Source organism: Callorhinus ursinus, unplaced genomic scaffold, assembly GCF_003265705.2.
Source record: "Callorhinus ursinus isolate GAN/ISIS: 27379988/994484 unplaced genomic scaffold, GSC_fseal_2.0 scaffold19, whole genome shotgun sequence".
Lineage (NCBI taxonomy): Eukaryota > Metazoa > Chordata > Mammalia > Carnivora > Otariidae > Callorhinus > Callorhinus ursinus.
In genome coordinates, this window is record NW_027397081.1 from 20,743,713 (window position 1) to 20,761,153 (window position 17,441).

General features: G+C 47.5%; 1 protein-coding gene across 4 annotated transcripts; it reads right to left on the minus strand.

The window, feature by feature from the left end:
- Positions 1-856: 856 nt before the first annotated feature.
- HEPACAM (hepatic and glial cell adhesion molecule) lies at positions 857-15,883 on the minus strand. Of its 4 annotated transcripts, none has more exons than XM_073903913.1 (7): positions 15,374-15,883; positions 5,944-6,285; positions 4,940-5,221; positions 4,561-4,660; positions 3,791-4,020; positions 3,578-3,645; positions 857-3,047 (listed from the first exon to the last, which is right to left on the minus strand). In XM_073903913.1, exons 1-7 carry the CDS (start codon positions 15,456-15,458, stop codon positions 2,745-2,747), a joined length of 1,410 nt encoding a protein of 469 aa, XP_073760014.1. In that variant the 5' UTR covers positions 15,459-15,883; the 3' UTR covers positions 857-2,744. The 4 variants fall into 4 exon arrangements, with proteins under 4 accessions (XP_073760014.1, XP_073760016.1, XP_073760015.1 ...); XM_073903915.1 differs by having other exon boundaries at positions 3,947-4,020; positions 15,374-15,882; XM_073903914.1 differs by having other exon boundaries at positions 3,578-3,648; positions 3,947-4,020; positions 15,374-15,881.
- Positions 15,884-17,441: the final 1,558 nt, after the last annotated feature.

Genomic DNA, 17,441 nt, shown 5'->3' on the forward strand with positions numbered 1-17,441 from the left:
CCTTAGGGGTCTAAATCTACTGCTTCTTCTATCTGCTGAATCTCACTCATGGTGATTTGTTTCCATCTGTGTTTAATGGCCTTTCATGGTCATCTTTGGTTGATCTTAATCTTTGAAAATTTTAGGAGATGCTTTTCTCCAGAGAAGATTTGCATTTTCATTTTGGGAGCTTGGGACTCCCTTCTAGGATACCAACTTAATCCAGGAGCCTCAGGCTCAGCTCCCCTACCCTGCCACTGGCCCAGGTCTCGTCTTCCATTACAGTGCTAAAATAAACATTTGCTCCTGGATAATCCACATTTTATGAGTGCTGTGTAGTCTGGACTCACCTTATACTTGAAAGCTTTTATACATGCTATTCCTTTCCCCTGGAATATGTTCCTTTCATCCTGTTTTTTCACCTGATTAACTAATCTCTCTAAGACTAAGTTCAAGTCTGTTCCCCAAGATACTTTTGCTGACAACCCCTTGTTAGATGATGCTCTTACATGCTCTCAGAACACGCTCTAGCTGCTTCAGTCATGGCATTTTCCTCACTGTATTATAATAACCTGCTTACTCATCTGTCTTCCTCCATGCGACTGTCTTCTGCGTAGGGGTCATGGTACAGTTATACTGTTTCCCCAGTGTCTCATACAGGATCTAGTCCAAGGTAGATAAGCACGTCTGTTGAATAAATGAAAGAGCACTGGAATGAATGAATGAATAAATGATAGGTGAGTGAGTGAGTGATGATTTTGGCGTGGAAAACTTGAGATTTGCAAAGAGGGTGAAGGATGATGAAGGGAGATGTGAAGAAAAAGGAAAAGGGAAATGATTGGCATTTTTAAGCTGCTTGTTTCGTTCTCCTCGCTTAAGCGCAATAAAGTTGTCATTTCATTTCATCAAAAGTTTATTGAGCATCCAGTATGCGCTAGGCACTCTGCTAGATGCTGGTAATACAAAGATGAAGATCAAACAAAACAAAGCGAAAACAAAACCACTTCCTTACTTACCCCCCAAGATTTAGGGCAGATTTGGCTTGAGCCTGGGAAGCCGGCCCCTCAGGGATTCAGCACCAGGGCATAGGGTACAGCATGCTCTCCTCTTCCCCTCACTTCAACCCTGCCTCCCAAGCCTGAGCAGCCTGTGCTCCTTCTCGAAGTCCTGCATCTCCCACCTGCTGGAGCAACTTTCCCCCGTAGGCATGGTCTTATTCGGGATGAGGCACCTGGGGAAGTTAGGGGAGCAGTTCTGGCTAAGGAGGGAAAGCTGCAAAGGCACAACTGCTCAAGGAGCCTGGAGGAGTGCACAGGGACAGGGAGCTGGGAGGGGCATGCTATGGAGATAAGGGTGAAGGGGGCCAATTAGAAATGTTGTTGCCCTTGGGGCTGGAACAGAACCTGCCTCAGTGTGGAGTGGTGGGAGACACAGGAGTGTCTCTGTGGGATGGTGGAGAGTCAGGGCTGGAGCTTAGGAGGCTGGGGAGGGGCCAGGGATGCAAGGACCCCTACAGGCATCAGGGAAGAGAGGTTAGAACCCAGAGGCCCTTACTTCTCTTACAGCTTTTTAATTGCCCCCCTCCTCACACAGTAGATTATTGTCTCTCCTGCAAACTGTTCAAGAAGCGGTGCCATGGCATGGTCTGGCAACGCAGTGGCTCAACCTCGCTGTATTCTATGGTTGTGTGATTAAGAAGTCTGCCCTTGTCCTATCTCCTGGGATCCAAGCATCTGGGAGCAGGGCAGGTGGGAGGCTGGAGGCCAAGGGTTGGATCTTGTCTGCCTGCGGTCCTGGGGAGCAATAAGCCTCCCCCTCCTCCCCTTCCCTACCATTACTCTGCAGACTGGAACCGTATTCTCTTACAGCTGAAGGAAGCCCAAGGATCTTTCCCAGGGAGAAAGATTGTTTAAAAGTCTTGTTTTGTAAGGAAGCCAGGGAGAAGGCATAAGTGTGAGGGTTTCAAAAAAAGTTCTTCACTTGATCTAGCTTTCTGGGTCATGGGAATGAGAATCCCCTTCTTTATAGGAATAGAGACAGAAAGAATGGTTGCCACTGAGGGAGGCTTTGGGAGGAGGCCAAGCACGGGAGGCTTGAATCCTTTGCCCTTGCTAGGGCGCAGGTCAGGGGTCAAAGGAAAGAACTTGACTCCTGCCTCACCAACTGGTACATACCCAGGTACCAGGTGCCCAGAGAAAGGTGCTGTAAGGCACTGCCTTCACAATGATTCCCCGGATTCCCAGAACAGTCCTCTGTACACCCAGTAACCGGCATCTGACTTCCCCTTAGTTTAGGACAGTTGTTCCTCTTGGGTAAGTGGCCTCTCTAATCTGAGCTTGTCAAGAAAGTGTCCCGGGAACCAGGCGTTCATTCGGAGGGAAGGAAAGCACAGAGCTCCCTAGGAAGGGCACAGGATAGTCACGGGGGTTAGGTTACTGATGTTAGTTTCCATAAGACCCTTGGGGGATCGGGCCAGAAATTTAATAATCTATATGGTCCTAAGAGGGCACAACCCATACCCACTGAGAACACAGCCGGTGAACCAGGTGCAAATGCGACCCGGTTTCACCACCTGAGCCACTCCTGGCTGCCCCACTGCGTCCCCCACCCGCGCATGCTCACGCTGGCCCCCACGCGAGACTCCCGCGCCCCCGCGGGGACCTCCCACGGGCCCTGGCGGCGGCGGCGGCCGCGCTCCCCCGCTTTCCCCCGGCACCGGCCGCTTTGCTGGGTGCCCCGCCCCCCCCGGGGGGTGCCGAGGCGGCTCAGGCGCTGATCTCCACCGGGCTGGTCTCGTCTTGCTCGCGGATCAGGTGCACGCCCGCAGTCCGCAGTGTGCGCGAGGCGCTGCGCGAGCGGCCGGGCGAGCTCGGGGCCCGGGGCGGCGACGTGTGCGTCCGGCCGGTGGCGGGGGAGCGCGCCGGGGAGCGCGGGTAGCGGCGGGCGGAGCGGATGGGCAGCCCCGGCGAGCGGCCGGGTACGCCCGGCGACACGGAGTAGCCCGGCGGGCCGGGCTCAGTCGCGCTCCGAGGCTCCGTGGCGGGGGTCTCCTCGGGCTCTGGGGAGTCCTGCAAGGACACGCGCCGCCGGGGGTGAGCGCCCAGTCGGGGGCGCGGGGCACACGGAGCTGAAGGAGCAGGCTTCCCTCCACACTCCCACCTGGTGGAAGGCGGCAGACAGAGGTCTGGTTTTTCTGGCCCTACAGACCCTTAGCAGGGTGTCTGGCAGGTAACAGGTGCTCAGTAAATGCTGAAATGCATTAACATGAGTGCTCTGTCCCCTTATTCTCTTCTTCCCACTTGTCTTGGACAGCCTGGGACAGACTTAGTTGTAGAACAGTGGGGAAATCACCAGAGTTGGTATCCAGAGACCTAGGTTTGAAGCCTAGATCTGCCACTTAATGTGTATTTACTTGTTTGATACTGGGCAAGTCATTTCACCTCTGTCAACCTTATTTTTCTAAGCCCTAAAGTGCGGGTGACACAAATATTTCTCAGGGTTCGTCTGAGTCCTATAAAGAGATGGTATGGCTATGGAGCAGCAGAACGTGGTAGGGCTCACTGTGTGTTTGTGGGGACACCAGCACAAGTATGCTCACCTTGTCTTTCAGGATATACAGTGCCATGGGGTTCTTCCGCTCCTGCTCACTGCCTCGTGGGAGGGTATCTGCTGCACAGGGCGAAGAATGGGGGTGGCTGGCCCAGTATAGAGCCCTTTCCGCCAGCCAGCACCTACACTCTTTGCTCCCCGAGTGGCCAGTATGGCCCCGCCACAACCTCCACCAAAGGATCCAGAATACCTGGGGTCCTACCTTGGCCGCACCTCTCCCTGCTCTGCAGTCTTCGTGCACTTGGTGGAGGAAGGGGCCCTGCAGAGCTGGCTTCCTTGTGGCCCAGTTCTGCCTTTTCCCAGCAGCCCACTGATCTGAGTGACGATGGGATGAGTGAGTGGGTGGCTGGGAGCTCACCTTCTGGTTTCAGATGGTCATCATTCTGGTCCATATATTCCAGGGAGCTTTGCTTCTCCAGCTTCCTCTTCTTCCTGCAAACCAACCCAGCATCCTCTGAACAGAGTTGTTGCTGTGTGAGCAGGAGACGGCCTGGGGGCAGGGTCACAAGTGCAATCTCGTGGCAGTAAAAGAGGCCTTGTAACAGGAGGATGGGCTGGGCGCAGTGGGAGTGGCAATAGTCCGTGAGCTTTGGAATGAGTAGCATCTAGGTTTGTGTCCCGAGTCTGTGGCTGACATCACGGGCAAGTCACTGAACCCATCTGAGTCTGTGTTATTATCTGTAAACTGCGGATAATCATACTTAAAAGGCAGTTCATTAACCACAACCACCGTGGCGGCCCACAAAAGGTGCCCTAAGCAAAACCATTGTTTCAATGCTGGGGCTGTTGGAGGTTGTGAGCACAGAATATGGTTCCATACACAACACATGCAAGGCTAAAATGGATCTCCCGGGAAGAGGTGCAGGGCCCTGGGGGCGGGGGGGATAGGCCTTTAAGAGACTAAGACTGGAGCTTGGGGTGGGAATGGATTGAAGGATTAGGGTGCTCAGGGTGTGGAACTTGAAGAGTTACCCAGACTTTTTGGAGGGTTTCCAGCAGGCACAGACTGTCACCAAGGTCACAAGGAGGAAGATGCCTCCTGTGGACAAGATGATGTAGAGGGAGCTTCTTCCTGGGGAGAGAGGCAGAGAGGTGGGAGAGACTTCAGAGGGGCAACAAGTCTGGTGAGGAGAGCTCCTGCAGCAGAAGGAAGAGAAAAGGAGCCCCGTGCAGCATGGCTGGTCCATGGCGGAGCTTGCTGAGTCCACTTCCCACCTGTTGCTGGCTTCCATGGGGAGCTGGCCCATCCCTGCCTCTCATCCCTGCACTCTGTCTGAGATGTCCTTAGTCCCTCACAGTGCCCACCTCTCGGGATTTGGAGTCCTGAGGGCGAGCAGACAGGGAGACTCACTGTATACGGTGATCTTGATGGGCGGGCTGCGGCCCTGGCTGATGGGGTTCTCCACCACACAGCTGTACAGGTCATCGTCCTCCATGAGCACACGGGTGATGGTGAGCACCTTGTGGTCAGGGGACAGGAGCATTCTCGAGTCATTGAGGAGGGGTTTGCCATCCTTCAGCCAGGTGTAGCTGGGTTTGGTGCCATTCTCGTGCGAGCAGTTCAGGGTGAAAGCCTCGCTGAGCTCCAGCACAGTGGTGGAAGCCACTAACACCTGTGGCCTGGAGATGGGCACTGAGTCCCAGGGGTGGGAGAGCCTGTGAGCCAGGGGCCAAACAGCGTCTCCCCTCCCCTTCGTAACTCCCTGCCTTCCAACATGTCGCAACTCGATTTGTGGTCTGAGAGGCCCTTCTGGGATCATCAGTCCAATCTTTCCCCATCATCCACTCATTCATTCATTCATTCATTCATTTCTTTACCAATTATTTGTTGAGCATCTACTAAGTACAGAGGGTACAATGCTGAGTAAGACAGCCATGGCCCCTGCCCTCACGGACCTTTCCTTCCTTCTTCTTCAAATGCTGTTTCAAGATGTCTTAAACTGGGCCAGCCTGGAACATATTTCAGTTGGGCTACACCCAGGTTCCAAATGTCTGGGTTCCAGTATTGGCTCTATCACATACTAGCTGCATGACCTTGGGAAAGTCAGTCAACCTCTTTGTGCCTCAGTTTCTGCATCTACAAAATGGGGATCATTATATTAGCTATGCCTACATTATTATCGGCATTAAATGAGTCAAGACATGCAAAACACTTAGAATAGTTTTTGGCACTTAGTAAGCACTCTACACACGTTTGCTGGGTCCTGCCTGCCAACTTCTAATGCCCGATTGTCTCACTCTCAGCTCCCAAGCGGCTTCCATGTTGGTATTCCCGGGATCTGGCTAGTACACTAGGCAGACCCTCCCCTAATCCCAGGTACCAGCCCCGCCTCCTTCCCTGTCAGAGCACCTTACCATCCACAGTGAGGTTGATGGTCTTCTCCCCAGTGAACGTGTCATCCGTGATGGAGATCTCAACCTCATAGGTGCCCTCGTCGGCCAGCTGCAGGTCACTGAGAAGCAGGGAGCCATTTTCGAAGAGGCGGATGCGGTCTCGGTAGTCAGGCCGTAGGGTGCCAATGACCTCTGTGCCGATGGACTGTACCACGGTCACTGGCTTGTCCCGCTTCAGCTGCCACTTCACCACGGGCTTGTCACTGCTGGTGCTGCTGTACTGCACAGAAAGCAGGGCGGACTTCCCCACCGTGCCATGGATCAGGCGCACCGGGCTGGTGATGTTCACCCCCTCCAGGGGCTCTGTGGACAGAGACCCACGGGGAGAGGGCAACGTCAGGCCCCTGGCTCCCTACCCCTCTCCCTCCTTTATGTCCTCAGATGTCTTCGTGCCTCACCCTCTGGGCTCTTCACTCCTTGTCAGTCCTTCCTTCTTACACTTTGATGCCATCTCCTCTCCCACGATAGCTCTGGGCCCCTCTGATCCTCCATCACCCCTCACACCCATCCCATTGCCCTCAGTCCTTCTTCTTGCTGGCCCTCTGCCTCTGGTGGCTTTCTCCACTGCCTTCCTCTTGAGGAAGACCTCCAGCTAACCCACACACTCTGTGCTCCATTCACAGAAACATTGATTGAATACTTCCCATGTGCCAGGTACTGTTCTATGCCCTTGGGGTATATCAATGAGCAAAACAGACAAATATGGACCTCAGGGTGAATTGGTCAGATTTGCTTCTTGTTTGGGGATTGGGAAAGTAGGGAATGGAGAAGCATGGGAACAGAGATTCATAAAGAAGGGAGTATGTCACAAGGCAGTGCCAATGCAGGGGAAGTTTAGGGGCCAGAAGACAACTAGACCATTCTTCATTCATACCAAGAGTCTCCTCTCTCCTTGCCCCGGCTGCATGGAACGCTTTACTAGGCCTACCTGGGGCCAAAAAGTTCTGCAGCTGAGTAGTTGGTTTTAGAAATACACCCAGTCCAACATGCAACCCCTATAGAAGAGGGATTTGGGATGGGCAGAACAAAGAGTTTGGAATCAGAAGGCCTTGTAAGATTGGGCTCCACCACCTGCAGGCTATGTGGACCTGGGCAAGCCAACATTCTAGGCCTCATTCTTCTCATTTAGAAAATCAGGATATGAGCAACAACAAGAACAACTGCCTTATCAGGTTCACAATGGAAAAGCACAATACATACATCCGTTATTGTTGTGTAGTGGAGAGAACACAAGAGTGAGCATCAGAGAACTGGGCCCTTATTGTTGACTTAGGACCTAGGAGAAGCCACTTACCTGTTTGGGACTCAGGTAGGTAAAATAAGTGGCAAACTTGATGTTACATCCATTTGTCCCAGCCCTGCCATTCTGGGATTTTACCATCTTGTCTAATGGTTGCCCCATCTCGAGATGCATCCCATATTTCAGAGGCCTCTTAGGGGGCTTCGGGGCCTGAACAGATGTCATTCATTGGTGTTACATGGCCTTGGAGAGCAATATGACCACCCAAAGACGGTCTTCTGGAGAGGATGTCAGTTGGGAGCAGGGCTGAGTTTAGCTGAACAGACACTTAACAGGTCAGGTTCCCAGTCCCTCTGCACCCCCAGCTGTTCTTTCTGATGGTCACTGCCTCTGAAGTTCCCTCTCTCTTTCTCCCACTCTCCCATTCTGCTACCGTTGTTTAAATTTGGGGAAGTTAAGTTGTACCTTTCCCTTCCTTATTCTTCTACTTGTTCTCGGAGGACCCAGACCAAACCAGGAGGGAATTAAACTAAAAGGTGAGTTGTGGAGATCAAAGCAAATGTAGTAAACCTATTCAGTCCATTTTCGGAACAAGTTCTTCGTTAAAGAGTGAGCTCATCACCTTTGGAAAGGACGGAGGAAAGGCCCATTGCTATCCTTTCATCTCTCTGTGCCTCAGTTTCCTCCTCTGTATAATGAGGTTGTGGGGCCAGATGATCACAAGGGGCCTTTTGAGCTCTGACATTCTGTGATCCATGGCCTGCCAGGTATGTTAGAATCATAAAACTTTAAGAGTGGAAGAGACTATTTGAATGATTAGAACGGCCATATGTATGAATATGATATGCTTGTTATTTTTTACAGATTACTTATTTGAGAGAGAGAGAGCACGCGAGAAAGCAGGGGAGGGGCAGAGGTAGAGAATCTCAAGCAGACTCCCCCCGAGCATGGAACCCAACGCGGGGCTTGATCTCACCACCCGAGCTGAAACCAAGAGTCAGTTGCTTAACCGACTGAGTCACCCAGAGACCCCTATGCTTGTTTTCAAGAGAAGTCTTGATTTGGGGGAGGTATAATGGACAAAATCAAGATTTTCAAATATTTTTTATTAAAGATATTGTTGTTCCCATAAAACCACGTATAAAAATGGAAACAAAATCTAGTTCTGGCTCACAGATTTGGTAGAAGAGGTGGTGGGGACCAGACTCCTGTCCTCCCCAATAACTTGGGGTGCTACTAGGAATCCCTCTGGCTCTGTGTATCAGACTGAAATCCATTTGATCACATAATACTTAAGTCTTCTTCCAGCTCTGAGTTTCTGTGATTATTTAGATGGGATTTCCTGCCTTGCAACAGCTGGGTCCCAGGCGTGGCTTGATTTAGAAAAGCAAGCTTTCAGAGTTTCCTGGATAGGCAAATAGACTTTGGAATGTGTGACTTGAGGTGGCCCTGAGAAAATCACTGAGTTTCATTAAAGGCCATGGTGGTGATGAGCAAATGGTTGGGGAACCTCTATTCAGAATCCAGTCAGAAGCGTTGGGGTATGAGCACATGAGGGTTGTAGATGCAGAACCGTCCTGCATCAAACTCTGAGGGTTCTCATTTCCTCCTTCCAGGAGGCTGGGGAGTGACAGTCCCAGCTCCAAGGAGAAGTGGAAGAGATTCCTCTTCCTTTGATCTTCTCTGGCCCGCCCTTGAGCTTCCCGCATTTTCTGTCTCTCCTTACAAGGTCCTAGTGGTCCTTTTGTGATGTCTTCCCAGCTCAGGTCAGTTCTTTCTGCCAGTTTAAAGTTGATTCTTCTGCATAAAAACATTGGAAAAGCTACAGCATATGGATTGCCTTAGGCTTCACCCTCCTTTGGGTGGGCACCTTCCTCCTGCACGGGAATACAGGTATGCCCACGAGTCGCAGGGATATATGTACTCATGTTCAGAAATGAATGGAACAGTCTTTCTGAGAAGCTGACAAAGAGAGTATTTTGCTGAGCAAACTCTGTTTCCAAAAACTCTAGCCAAATTTGGAGTTGGTATTAAGTTCAGGGTTCCACAACTTTCAAGGGACACAGAGAACCGGACAGGGGCCAAAGCAGGACACAGAAATGAGGAAATGGCTATACCAACTACAATCCACGGTGGAAATAAAAGGGACTAGGGCTATTCAACCTTGAGAAGCGATTAACTTAATCATGGTCCTTGAGTCTCTGAGGCATCATTATGTAGAAAGTCTCTGTTCCCACTGGAGGCTGAACAAAAGGAAATTGACATCACAGCAAGATTTACCTGTTAAACTGTGCCATACTGGTAGGTGGCCCCTCTCAAGGAGGATTTTGACCAGCGGTGACAACCAAGAAATGTTAAGCTTTAAAATATGAGAATGTATATGCTAGTAACCCTGGGTTCCCTTAAGAGCCTCTCCTTTTTTTTTTTTTTAAAGATCTATTTACTTGACAGAGAGAGACATAGCGAGAGCAGGACCACAAGCAGGGGGAGTGGGAAAGGGAGAAGCAGGCTTCCCGCTGAGCAGGGAGCCCGATGTGGGGCTTGATCCCAGGACCCTGGGATCGTGACCTGAGCCGAAGGCAGACACTTAACGACCGAGCCACCCAGGTGCCCAAGAGCCTCTCCTTTTAAGGGAACCATCATCTGTTCATTTTTCTATGCTCCTTTATGCTTGGCACAGTTTTCCTTTTACCAGTATTTGCCTGAAATTTTCCTTTTAAAAGTGTCAATGAGACAATGCCAGACACGTATTCTAAGATTTGGTCTTTATACACCTAATCCATACTTGCTAACACTGTGGGCTGCAATTATATCCTTCTTTATGGTTTTTTTGTCTTGTTTGGGTCTGTCACCACAAGGAAGCCCCTTTGGCCATCACAGATACCATTCTTTGGCCTTTCTCCAATTCTATTATTTCTTTTTTGAGGTGCAGTGACCAGAACTGCATACAAGAATCCAAGGGTGGCCCACAACATGGTTTTCTAAAAGGAAAACATTCTGCTTTCTGCTTTTGGTTCTTAGTGTTCTTCCTGGGGGACAATGCTCTGAGAACAACCCCCTCCTCTGCCCCATCCTATAGGTCACTGATTGCATACTTGTTGAAGTTACTGTGTTGTGTTCTTTTGTTGGTATCCTGTTGAGGACTCCAAGGGCCGACACGAGTGTGGAATCATTTTAAGAGTCAATCACTCAGAAACATAGGAGAAAGCCAGGAAACAGAAATTGTGAAGAAGGGCCTTGAGATCCAGGAAGAGAAGGGTCTCTGTACCTTTTTATCTGTACTTTAAAGAGTGTAGATGTTCAGTAATGCGTATCTAGCTAATAGATACTAAGATGGCATGTAGAGATTTTCCCTGTTTTAGATCAGAACAGGCACTATTGTTAAGCTGTCATTTCTCCAAAACTGACTTGTAAATTTAATACAATACCAATCAAAATCCTAGGAGGTTAACTTTGTGATAGTGCACAAGAATAGACAAACAGAGCAGTGGAATAGAACAGAGAGTCCAAAAAAACTTATATATGATCACTTGACTTATGACAAAGGTATGCTGCAGTGTTCTGGGGAAAGGATTCTTTATCCAATAAATAGTGCCAGGCCATATAGGAAAGAAATGAATCTTGATCCTTACCTCACACCTTACACAAATATCAATTCTAGGTGGATTGTGGATCTAAAGAGAAAGGTAAAACAATATTTTTTTAAAAAAAGAAAACATAGGAGAATAGCTCCATGACTTGAGGGCAGACACAGATTTCTTAGACAGGACACAAGAGTGGTACCCATAAAAGAAGGAAGTGATACACTGGACACAATGAAATTAAGAGCTTCTGTTCATCAAAAGACACCATTAAGAGAATGAAAAGGCAAACTACAGGGCGAGAGATATTTGCAAGGCATGTATCCTATAAAGGATATTCTGTATCCAAAATATATTTCTTAAACTCCTACAAATCAATACTTTTTTAAAAATCCAGAAAACTTAGTAGAAAAAGCACAAAAGACTTAGAAGAGGTACTTCACAAAGAAGGATATCATAATGGCTAATAATGATATGAAAAAGATAGAACTTCATTAATAGTAATAACGGAAATGCAATCTTAAACCGTAATTTCATACCACTTCCTACTCACTAGGATGACTAAAATAAAAAAGAGAAGACACAATTGTTGGTGAAGATGCAGGGTATCTGGAGCTGCTGGTGGGAATATGGATTGATACAATCACTTTTGAAAATTGTTTGACCATATCTACTAAAGCTAAACACACATATGTAACTCAGCAGTTCTACTCCTAAGTATATCCCCAAAGAAATGTGTACATCTGTTCACCAAAAGACAGGTACTAGAATATCTTAACAACTGTATTGATAAAGCCCCAAACTAGAAACAACCAAAGTGTCTATCAAAGTTGAATAGATAAATAAATTGTGGTATATTCATACAATGGAATACTACACAGCACTGAGACCAAACAAATTACAATTTCAACAACAACATGAATGAATCTTACAGACTTGGTGTTCAGCGAAAGAAGCCAGATACAAAAGAATGCATGCATATGATTCCATTTATACAAAGTTCAAAGACATGCAAAATTAATCTGTATTAGAAGTTAGGATACCACTGTAACCCGGGGGAGGGCAACAGTAACTGAAATAGTATGGGTGTGCTTCTGAGGTGCTGAAGTGTTCTATTTCTTGATCTTGGAGGCTGATTACATGGGTTCATTCACTTTTTAAAGGTTCATCAAACTGTATCCTTATGTTAAATGCATTTCTGGGCATAACTCTCTGTCAGAAGAAAAAGATAGCACCTACAATGTGGAGGTGATCTTTGGGCTAAAAGGGTAAAACCCAGGTAAGGGACTTTTTCCTATTGGGTCCCTAGAGGATGGAATAGTTCTAGGATTCCAGAGAGTAAAATTTTGCCAATCAGATTATCTAGATTTAAGGCATGTCATATTTATGTCTGTATGTCGGTTTAGAAAAACTTTATTTGAATGTTTCATGAATTGGGCTGTGATCAGTTTAGGAAAGCCTCATTTGTCCATGTTAGAGACAAGGCATTAAAGACTGTTACTTGCTCCCTTTAAGTGCTAATCTTAAAAACTACATTTCCCAACCTTCCTTGCAGTTAGGTATGGCCATGTGACTCTCTTCCAGACAATAGAACCAGTGGAATTGATAGGTACCACTTATAGGCTAGTTTGGAAAAACCTCTCCTGTTTTTTTGTTTTTTTGTTTGTTTGTTTTAAATCCTCTATCTGCAAGAAATGGGAGAAAAACCTCAGGGTGACAGGGTGACTAGTGGAAACACATGTCAACTTGGTCCCTGAAAACTTCACAGAACAGAGTTCTTCCTCATCCCATAGGCCTAGTCTGGAACTGCATTGTACTACTACATGGTTAGTGCTAGCAACTTAAATGTGGGAACTTGCTTGTCACAGAAGCTGGCATTTTCCTAAGTAATATGGTGAGCATGGCAGAAATTCCTTGTAGAACCTCAGCTCTTCCTGTTCTTGAGTCCACAGCAATACAATGGCCTAAGCCTGCATTTACTTCTTACCCATCATAGGTCATAACTAATATCCTATCAGCATAATTTATATGTTTTGTTATATTTATTGGGTTATATTTTCCCACATAGAAGATCCTTGGTCACCTTTTGATTTTATCTGGTCACACTGACTGACAAGATCTTTCTATAATTTTTTTCCTTACCATTCTATGACCTGAAGGAATTTAAGGACAGCTCTGACTTGTATATTTCACTGTGCACTTTGTATTCTCGATTCACGGCCTCCATACCTTCAGCTTTCACGATTCCTTCCACTCATTGTAATTTCCACTAAGACCACTCTCACTAAGGTTAATCATTATCTCTGAATTGCCATATCCAACAAATGTTTTTAGTTGTAATATAATAATAATGATAGTTGAGATATAATTGGCCCTTGGTCTCCTGGACCTCTTTGACACATTTGATGCTGATTCTCCAAAAAACTCCCAACTCCCTTGATTTTCTGGACACCACAGCCTTCTAGTTCCCCCTCTGTCTCTCCCACTGTTCCTTCTTGGCCTCCTTGATGGGTCTTTTGGTCTTTTTTCCCTCTACCTTCTTCTACAAATCTTGGGGTTACTCAATGTTCCATGTTCAGCCCATTTTCTCCTCCTAGGTGATATTATCCATTCTTATTGTTTTGGATTTCACCTATAGGCTGAGCGCTCCCTCCTCAACCCTGACCTCCCTGCGCCCCACCCCCACCCCTGCTTTAGGCTATTTCCCATTTTCCCACAGACGTCTCATAGGCATTTCAATCTCAATATGGACAGTACTCATTATCATATATCCAACTCTATCCCAGCTGTCATTTCAGGTTTCACACAGAAATCCTACCCCCCCATCCTCCCACTTCCTATCAATCACTAGGTCTTGACTTTCCCTCCAAAATATTACCTCCACATGCCTCATTCCCCCTGTTTTTATCCAAACTCCAGCTCATGTTATTTCTCCCTTGAATTATTGCAATAGCCTTGTTATGGGTTAAATTGTGCCCCCACCCCCAAATTCATATGTTGAAGTCCTAACCCCCCAGTACCTCAAACGTGACCTTATTTGGCAATGGGGTTATTGCAGAGGTAATAAGGTCAGATGAGGTCATACTGGAGGAGGATGGGCTCCGAATCTAATCTGACTCATGTCCTGATAAAAAGTGGAAATTTGGATGCAGACCCAAGCATAAGAAGAATGTCCTGTGAAGAGAGAAACTCTGCTGCCACAAGCGCAGGAACTACATGAAGCTAGCAGAGAGGCCTGGGGCAGATTCTTCCTTGGAGCTCCAAAGAGAATATGACCTTGATCTCAATCTTATAGCCTGCAGAACCGTGAGACTAGACATTTCTGTTGTTTAAGCCATCCAGTCTGTGGTTCTTTGTCACAGCGACCCTAGGAAATGGATACAGGCTTCCTTTCCTATCTTGTTTGCCTCCAGTTTCTTCTCCAATGCCTCACAGCAGAACGAGTTATCTGAAACACAAGTCTAGTCCTGCCAGCCCCCAGATGAAAAGCTATCCAATACCCCCTTCCCCGCTTCACTGTTTACAGATTATATCCTAGGTTCCTTAGTATGGTTTGCAAGGCTCTTGCCCACTTAACATTTTCTTCTCCAGCAAGGGTGAGTGGCTGGACTGCTCCCAAACACATGATGCCATTTCAAAATGTTGACCTTTGCGCATTTCCCCAAATATAATGCCCGTTTCTGCAACTACCTATTTTTCTCATCCTTTAAAATTTAGACATTCCCAGGACACCTCCCCTGATATTCCCCCCACCCCACCCTGCACCGCCAGCACCAGCTTTCTGGATTGCGGTAGGTGACCCTCTCTGATCCTGGGCATCCTCTGTATATCTCACTCATCATAGTTTCGGCATTTTATTAAAATGATCTCTGCATCTGTTTGCCCCAGCAAATTGTGAATTGCTAGGCTCTCGGGAGTAGTGTGTGTGTGTGTGTGTGTGTGTGTGTGTGTGTGTGTGTGTGTGTGTTTATGCCCATGCCTGTGCACACACACAGAAACTTATCTATTTAAAGCAAGATCAATTCTCTAAGGAGTTGGTAGGGGGCAGTACACAAGGTAGGTGTCTACAGCATGGGGTGAGTTATGGATAGGTTGCTGTTATTTCCAAAAACCAGAAGACTCATTATCTCCCAAGCTTATTTCATCTCCCTTGCTGTTGTACACTCAGAGCGGCCAGGGTGGGGGGTTGGGGAAGCACAAAAGCCAGATCTCCCCCACCCCTACAAGCCCCAACATGATTCCTTGGAAAGAATGCCGGACTGGCCCACGCCAACAAGACATCCCATAAAAAATGGCTCACTGCCCTCTATCTAATGTACTGAATGCTGTGGGAGCTCCAAAGTCATGCAGCCTTTTGGGGGAGGGGCACAGGGGCTGGGCGGGAGGCACAGAGAATGAAGAAATACATTCAACATTAATGCCTGAATTCACTGAGATGCTTCCCACGGGCAGCTGAGCTCTCTCCCCTCCTCCCACCTTAAAGGCATTCTGGCCTTCAACTCCCCCTCCCTCCCTTTTGCATGTAGCGGGGTCCCTCTCCAGACCCTCTCTTACCCTTCCGGTCTCCTACCTGTCTGGATCAGAAGAAGGTAGACAAAAGGAGTGAGGCTCAGGGCACTGAAGGCTCTGGACGGGGCTCCCCTTTCTCTCTTCATTTTGGGTGGCGTTCTCCAGCTCTGGTGCAGACAATTAGCATGATTTCTCCACTCTGGGCACGTCCCTTTGTACCACTCGGAGTTTCTCTGCCCGAACACAACCCTGCCAACTTCCCTCTGAATACACAGAGCCCTGTGTATTGCTAGGCTTGTTCTTTCCTCTCTTTCAGACCTGGCATTTTCTAGTTTCAAAGCACTACATCCCTGGTTCTGAAGGGGGTATCTGCTTAGGATATAATCTTCAATGTGGGTTCTAATCGGATGGGTCCCATCTGTTCTTTACTTGCCTGTGCTGAGCCCCACTACTAGGGGGTGATGAGGATTGGGGCTCCGTGAAGGGGCTGGGCTGGGACACATGCTGAACTGGATCTTGTGTCCCAATCTATCCTGTCTCCACCTCACGCTCCGTGTTCCTGTGAAGGAGGGCATGTGCCAGGGACAGACCTCCAATAAGCTCTGAAAAGGGAAGCAGAGGAGCTTTTAAAAAGCTGGGGAAAGAGAGACTCCAGAGAACTGCTGAAGAAATGGAAAATCCCTGATCCACCCCCAGGAAGAAGATTGGAAAATGGCTCAAATTCTATTATTTTCCTACCAAGGAAAATAAGGATTTTGCTTGGGATTCTCTCTCCTATCACAGAATCGCATAGATGCTGGGGACCTCTTTCCAGGAACCACTCTGTTCGTTCCCCTGCCTCCAGCCAATTTTCTAGAACATGTCAGAGCACAGATGAAGGTAATACTCTAATAGCCAGCGTTCTGGGGTTCTATTAGCAGCGTCACAGCTTACTCATCTCCTCTTGTCTCGAGGATGTGGTGAGGAGAAACATCCTAGCTCCACCTGACCCCTCACTATTATGTCCACACATTTTCAAGAGTGCTGTCAGTGGAATGTATATTTACTAGTTGTGAGATCTTGGGATGGGCTTACAATCTCCTTAAGCCTCCAATTTCACATCTTCTTTGTAGGGTATGTAGCTTCATTGTAGGAATTGTTGAGAAGATTGATGACAATTTAGTACAGTGGAGTGCCTTGGAAACCCTTTGTTAGAGAGATAGCATTTTAAACTTAAAAAAAACCCTGCTTCTTCTCTTTCATTCCTGTAGCAATCTTTATATCTTGATGAGACCAAAGATTACAGCTCCCCTCTTGGTTGTCTCTAAGCCTAGTCCTAGTCTTGTAAATGTGGTAGCTACCTCTCGAAATAGTCTTGTTACATACTGGAGAAAGCCTGAGTAGGCCAGGTTTCTAGAACTAAAGACTCATTGCATAACTCATCTGAGCCAAAGGATGGGGAGTTGAGGAGAGAAGCATTGGTTTTGAACTTCATGAAGGAACTCCAAAAAATACTCTGAAATACGTAAAGACTCTTTTTTTTTTTTTCATTTTGCATTTCTGTGTCTATGACTTTTCCCTAGACGTTTGCCTCTGGTAAAAGTCAGCGTGGTTTCAGCAGACATACAATGAAAAAGAAAAAGTCAAGATTTAGCTTCTGACATCTAAAATACTATTTTAGAATCAGTAGCAAGACAAAAGGCTTATGAGCCAGTCTTTGTAAAGGACAAAAGGGTATTTTAATTTCCTTTAACTATCACTTCCACCTATCACAGAGTGACCTGTGGACGGACTCACAGAGTTCTTCTGCTGTATAGTATAGATAAATGGCCTCTTTTGTCTGTGAGGGTTAGGCCTCGAGGCTTATTGTCCAAGGGTAAAAGGAGGATATGATGTTCAGGAAATAGAAAGTCTGGAGTCTGCCTTTTTTAGCCTGAAGGATGATGGAAAGAAAAATGAGATAGTGGGAGACCTAAGTGGAATCTAACTTCTCAACATCCTCCCTTCCCCTGCCCTAGGGGTGGACCTTAGGCTCCTTACACCCATGCAGAATATGCAAGCGCCCCAAAGTGTTCACAAGCTCCCTTGAGGGGACTTGGAAGTGCCCAGAGGACAAAGAACTGGCAACAGCTGGGGACCGCCAACTGCTG

What these genes read in the sequence shown, in the direction of transcription:
- HEPACAM (XM_073903912.1), bottom strand. Translation starts at nt 15,458, where the DNA reads ATGAAGAGAGAAAGGGGAGCCCCGTCCAGAGCCTTCAGTGCCCTGAGC. An exon ending in CCTTCTTCTGATCCAGACAG is followed by an intron (nt 6,286 to 15,373) that starts GTAGGAGACCGG and finishes CTCTGTCCACAG; the next exon opens with AGCCCCTGGAGGGGGTGAAC. An exon ending in CAGGGAGAGGTGCGGCCAAG is followed by an intron (nt 3,649 to 3,790) that starts GTAGGACCCCAG and finishes CGCCCTGTGCAG; the next exon opens with CAGATACCCTCCCACGAGGC.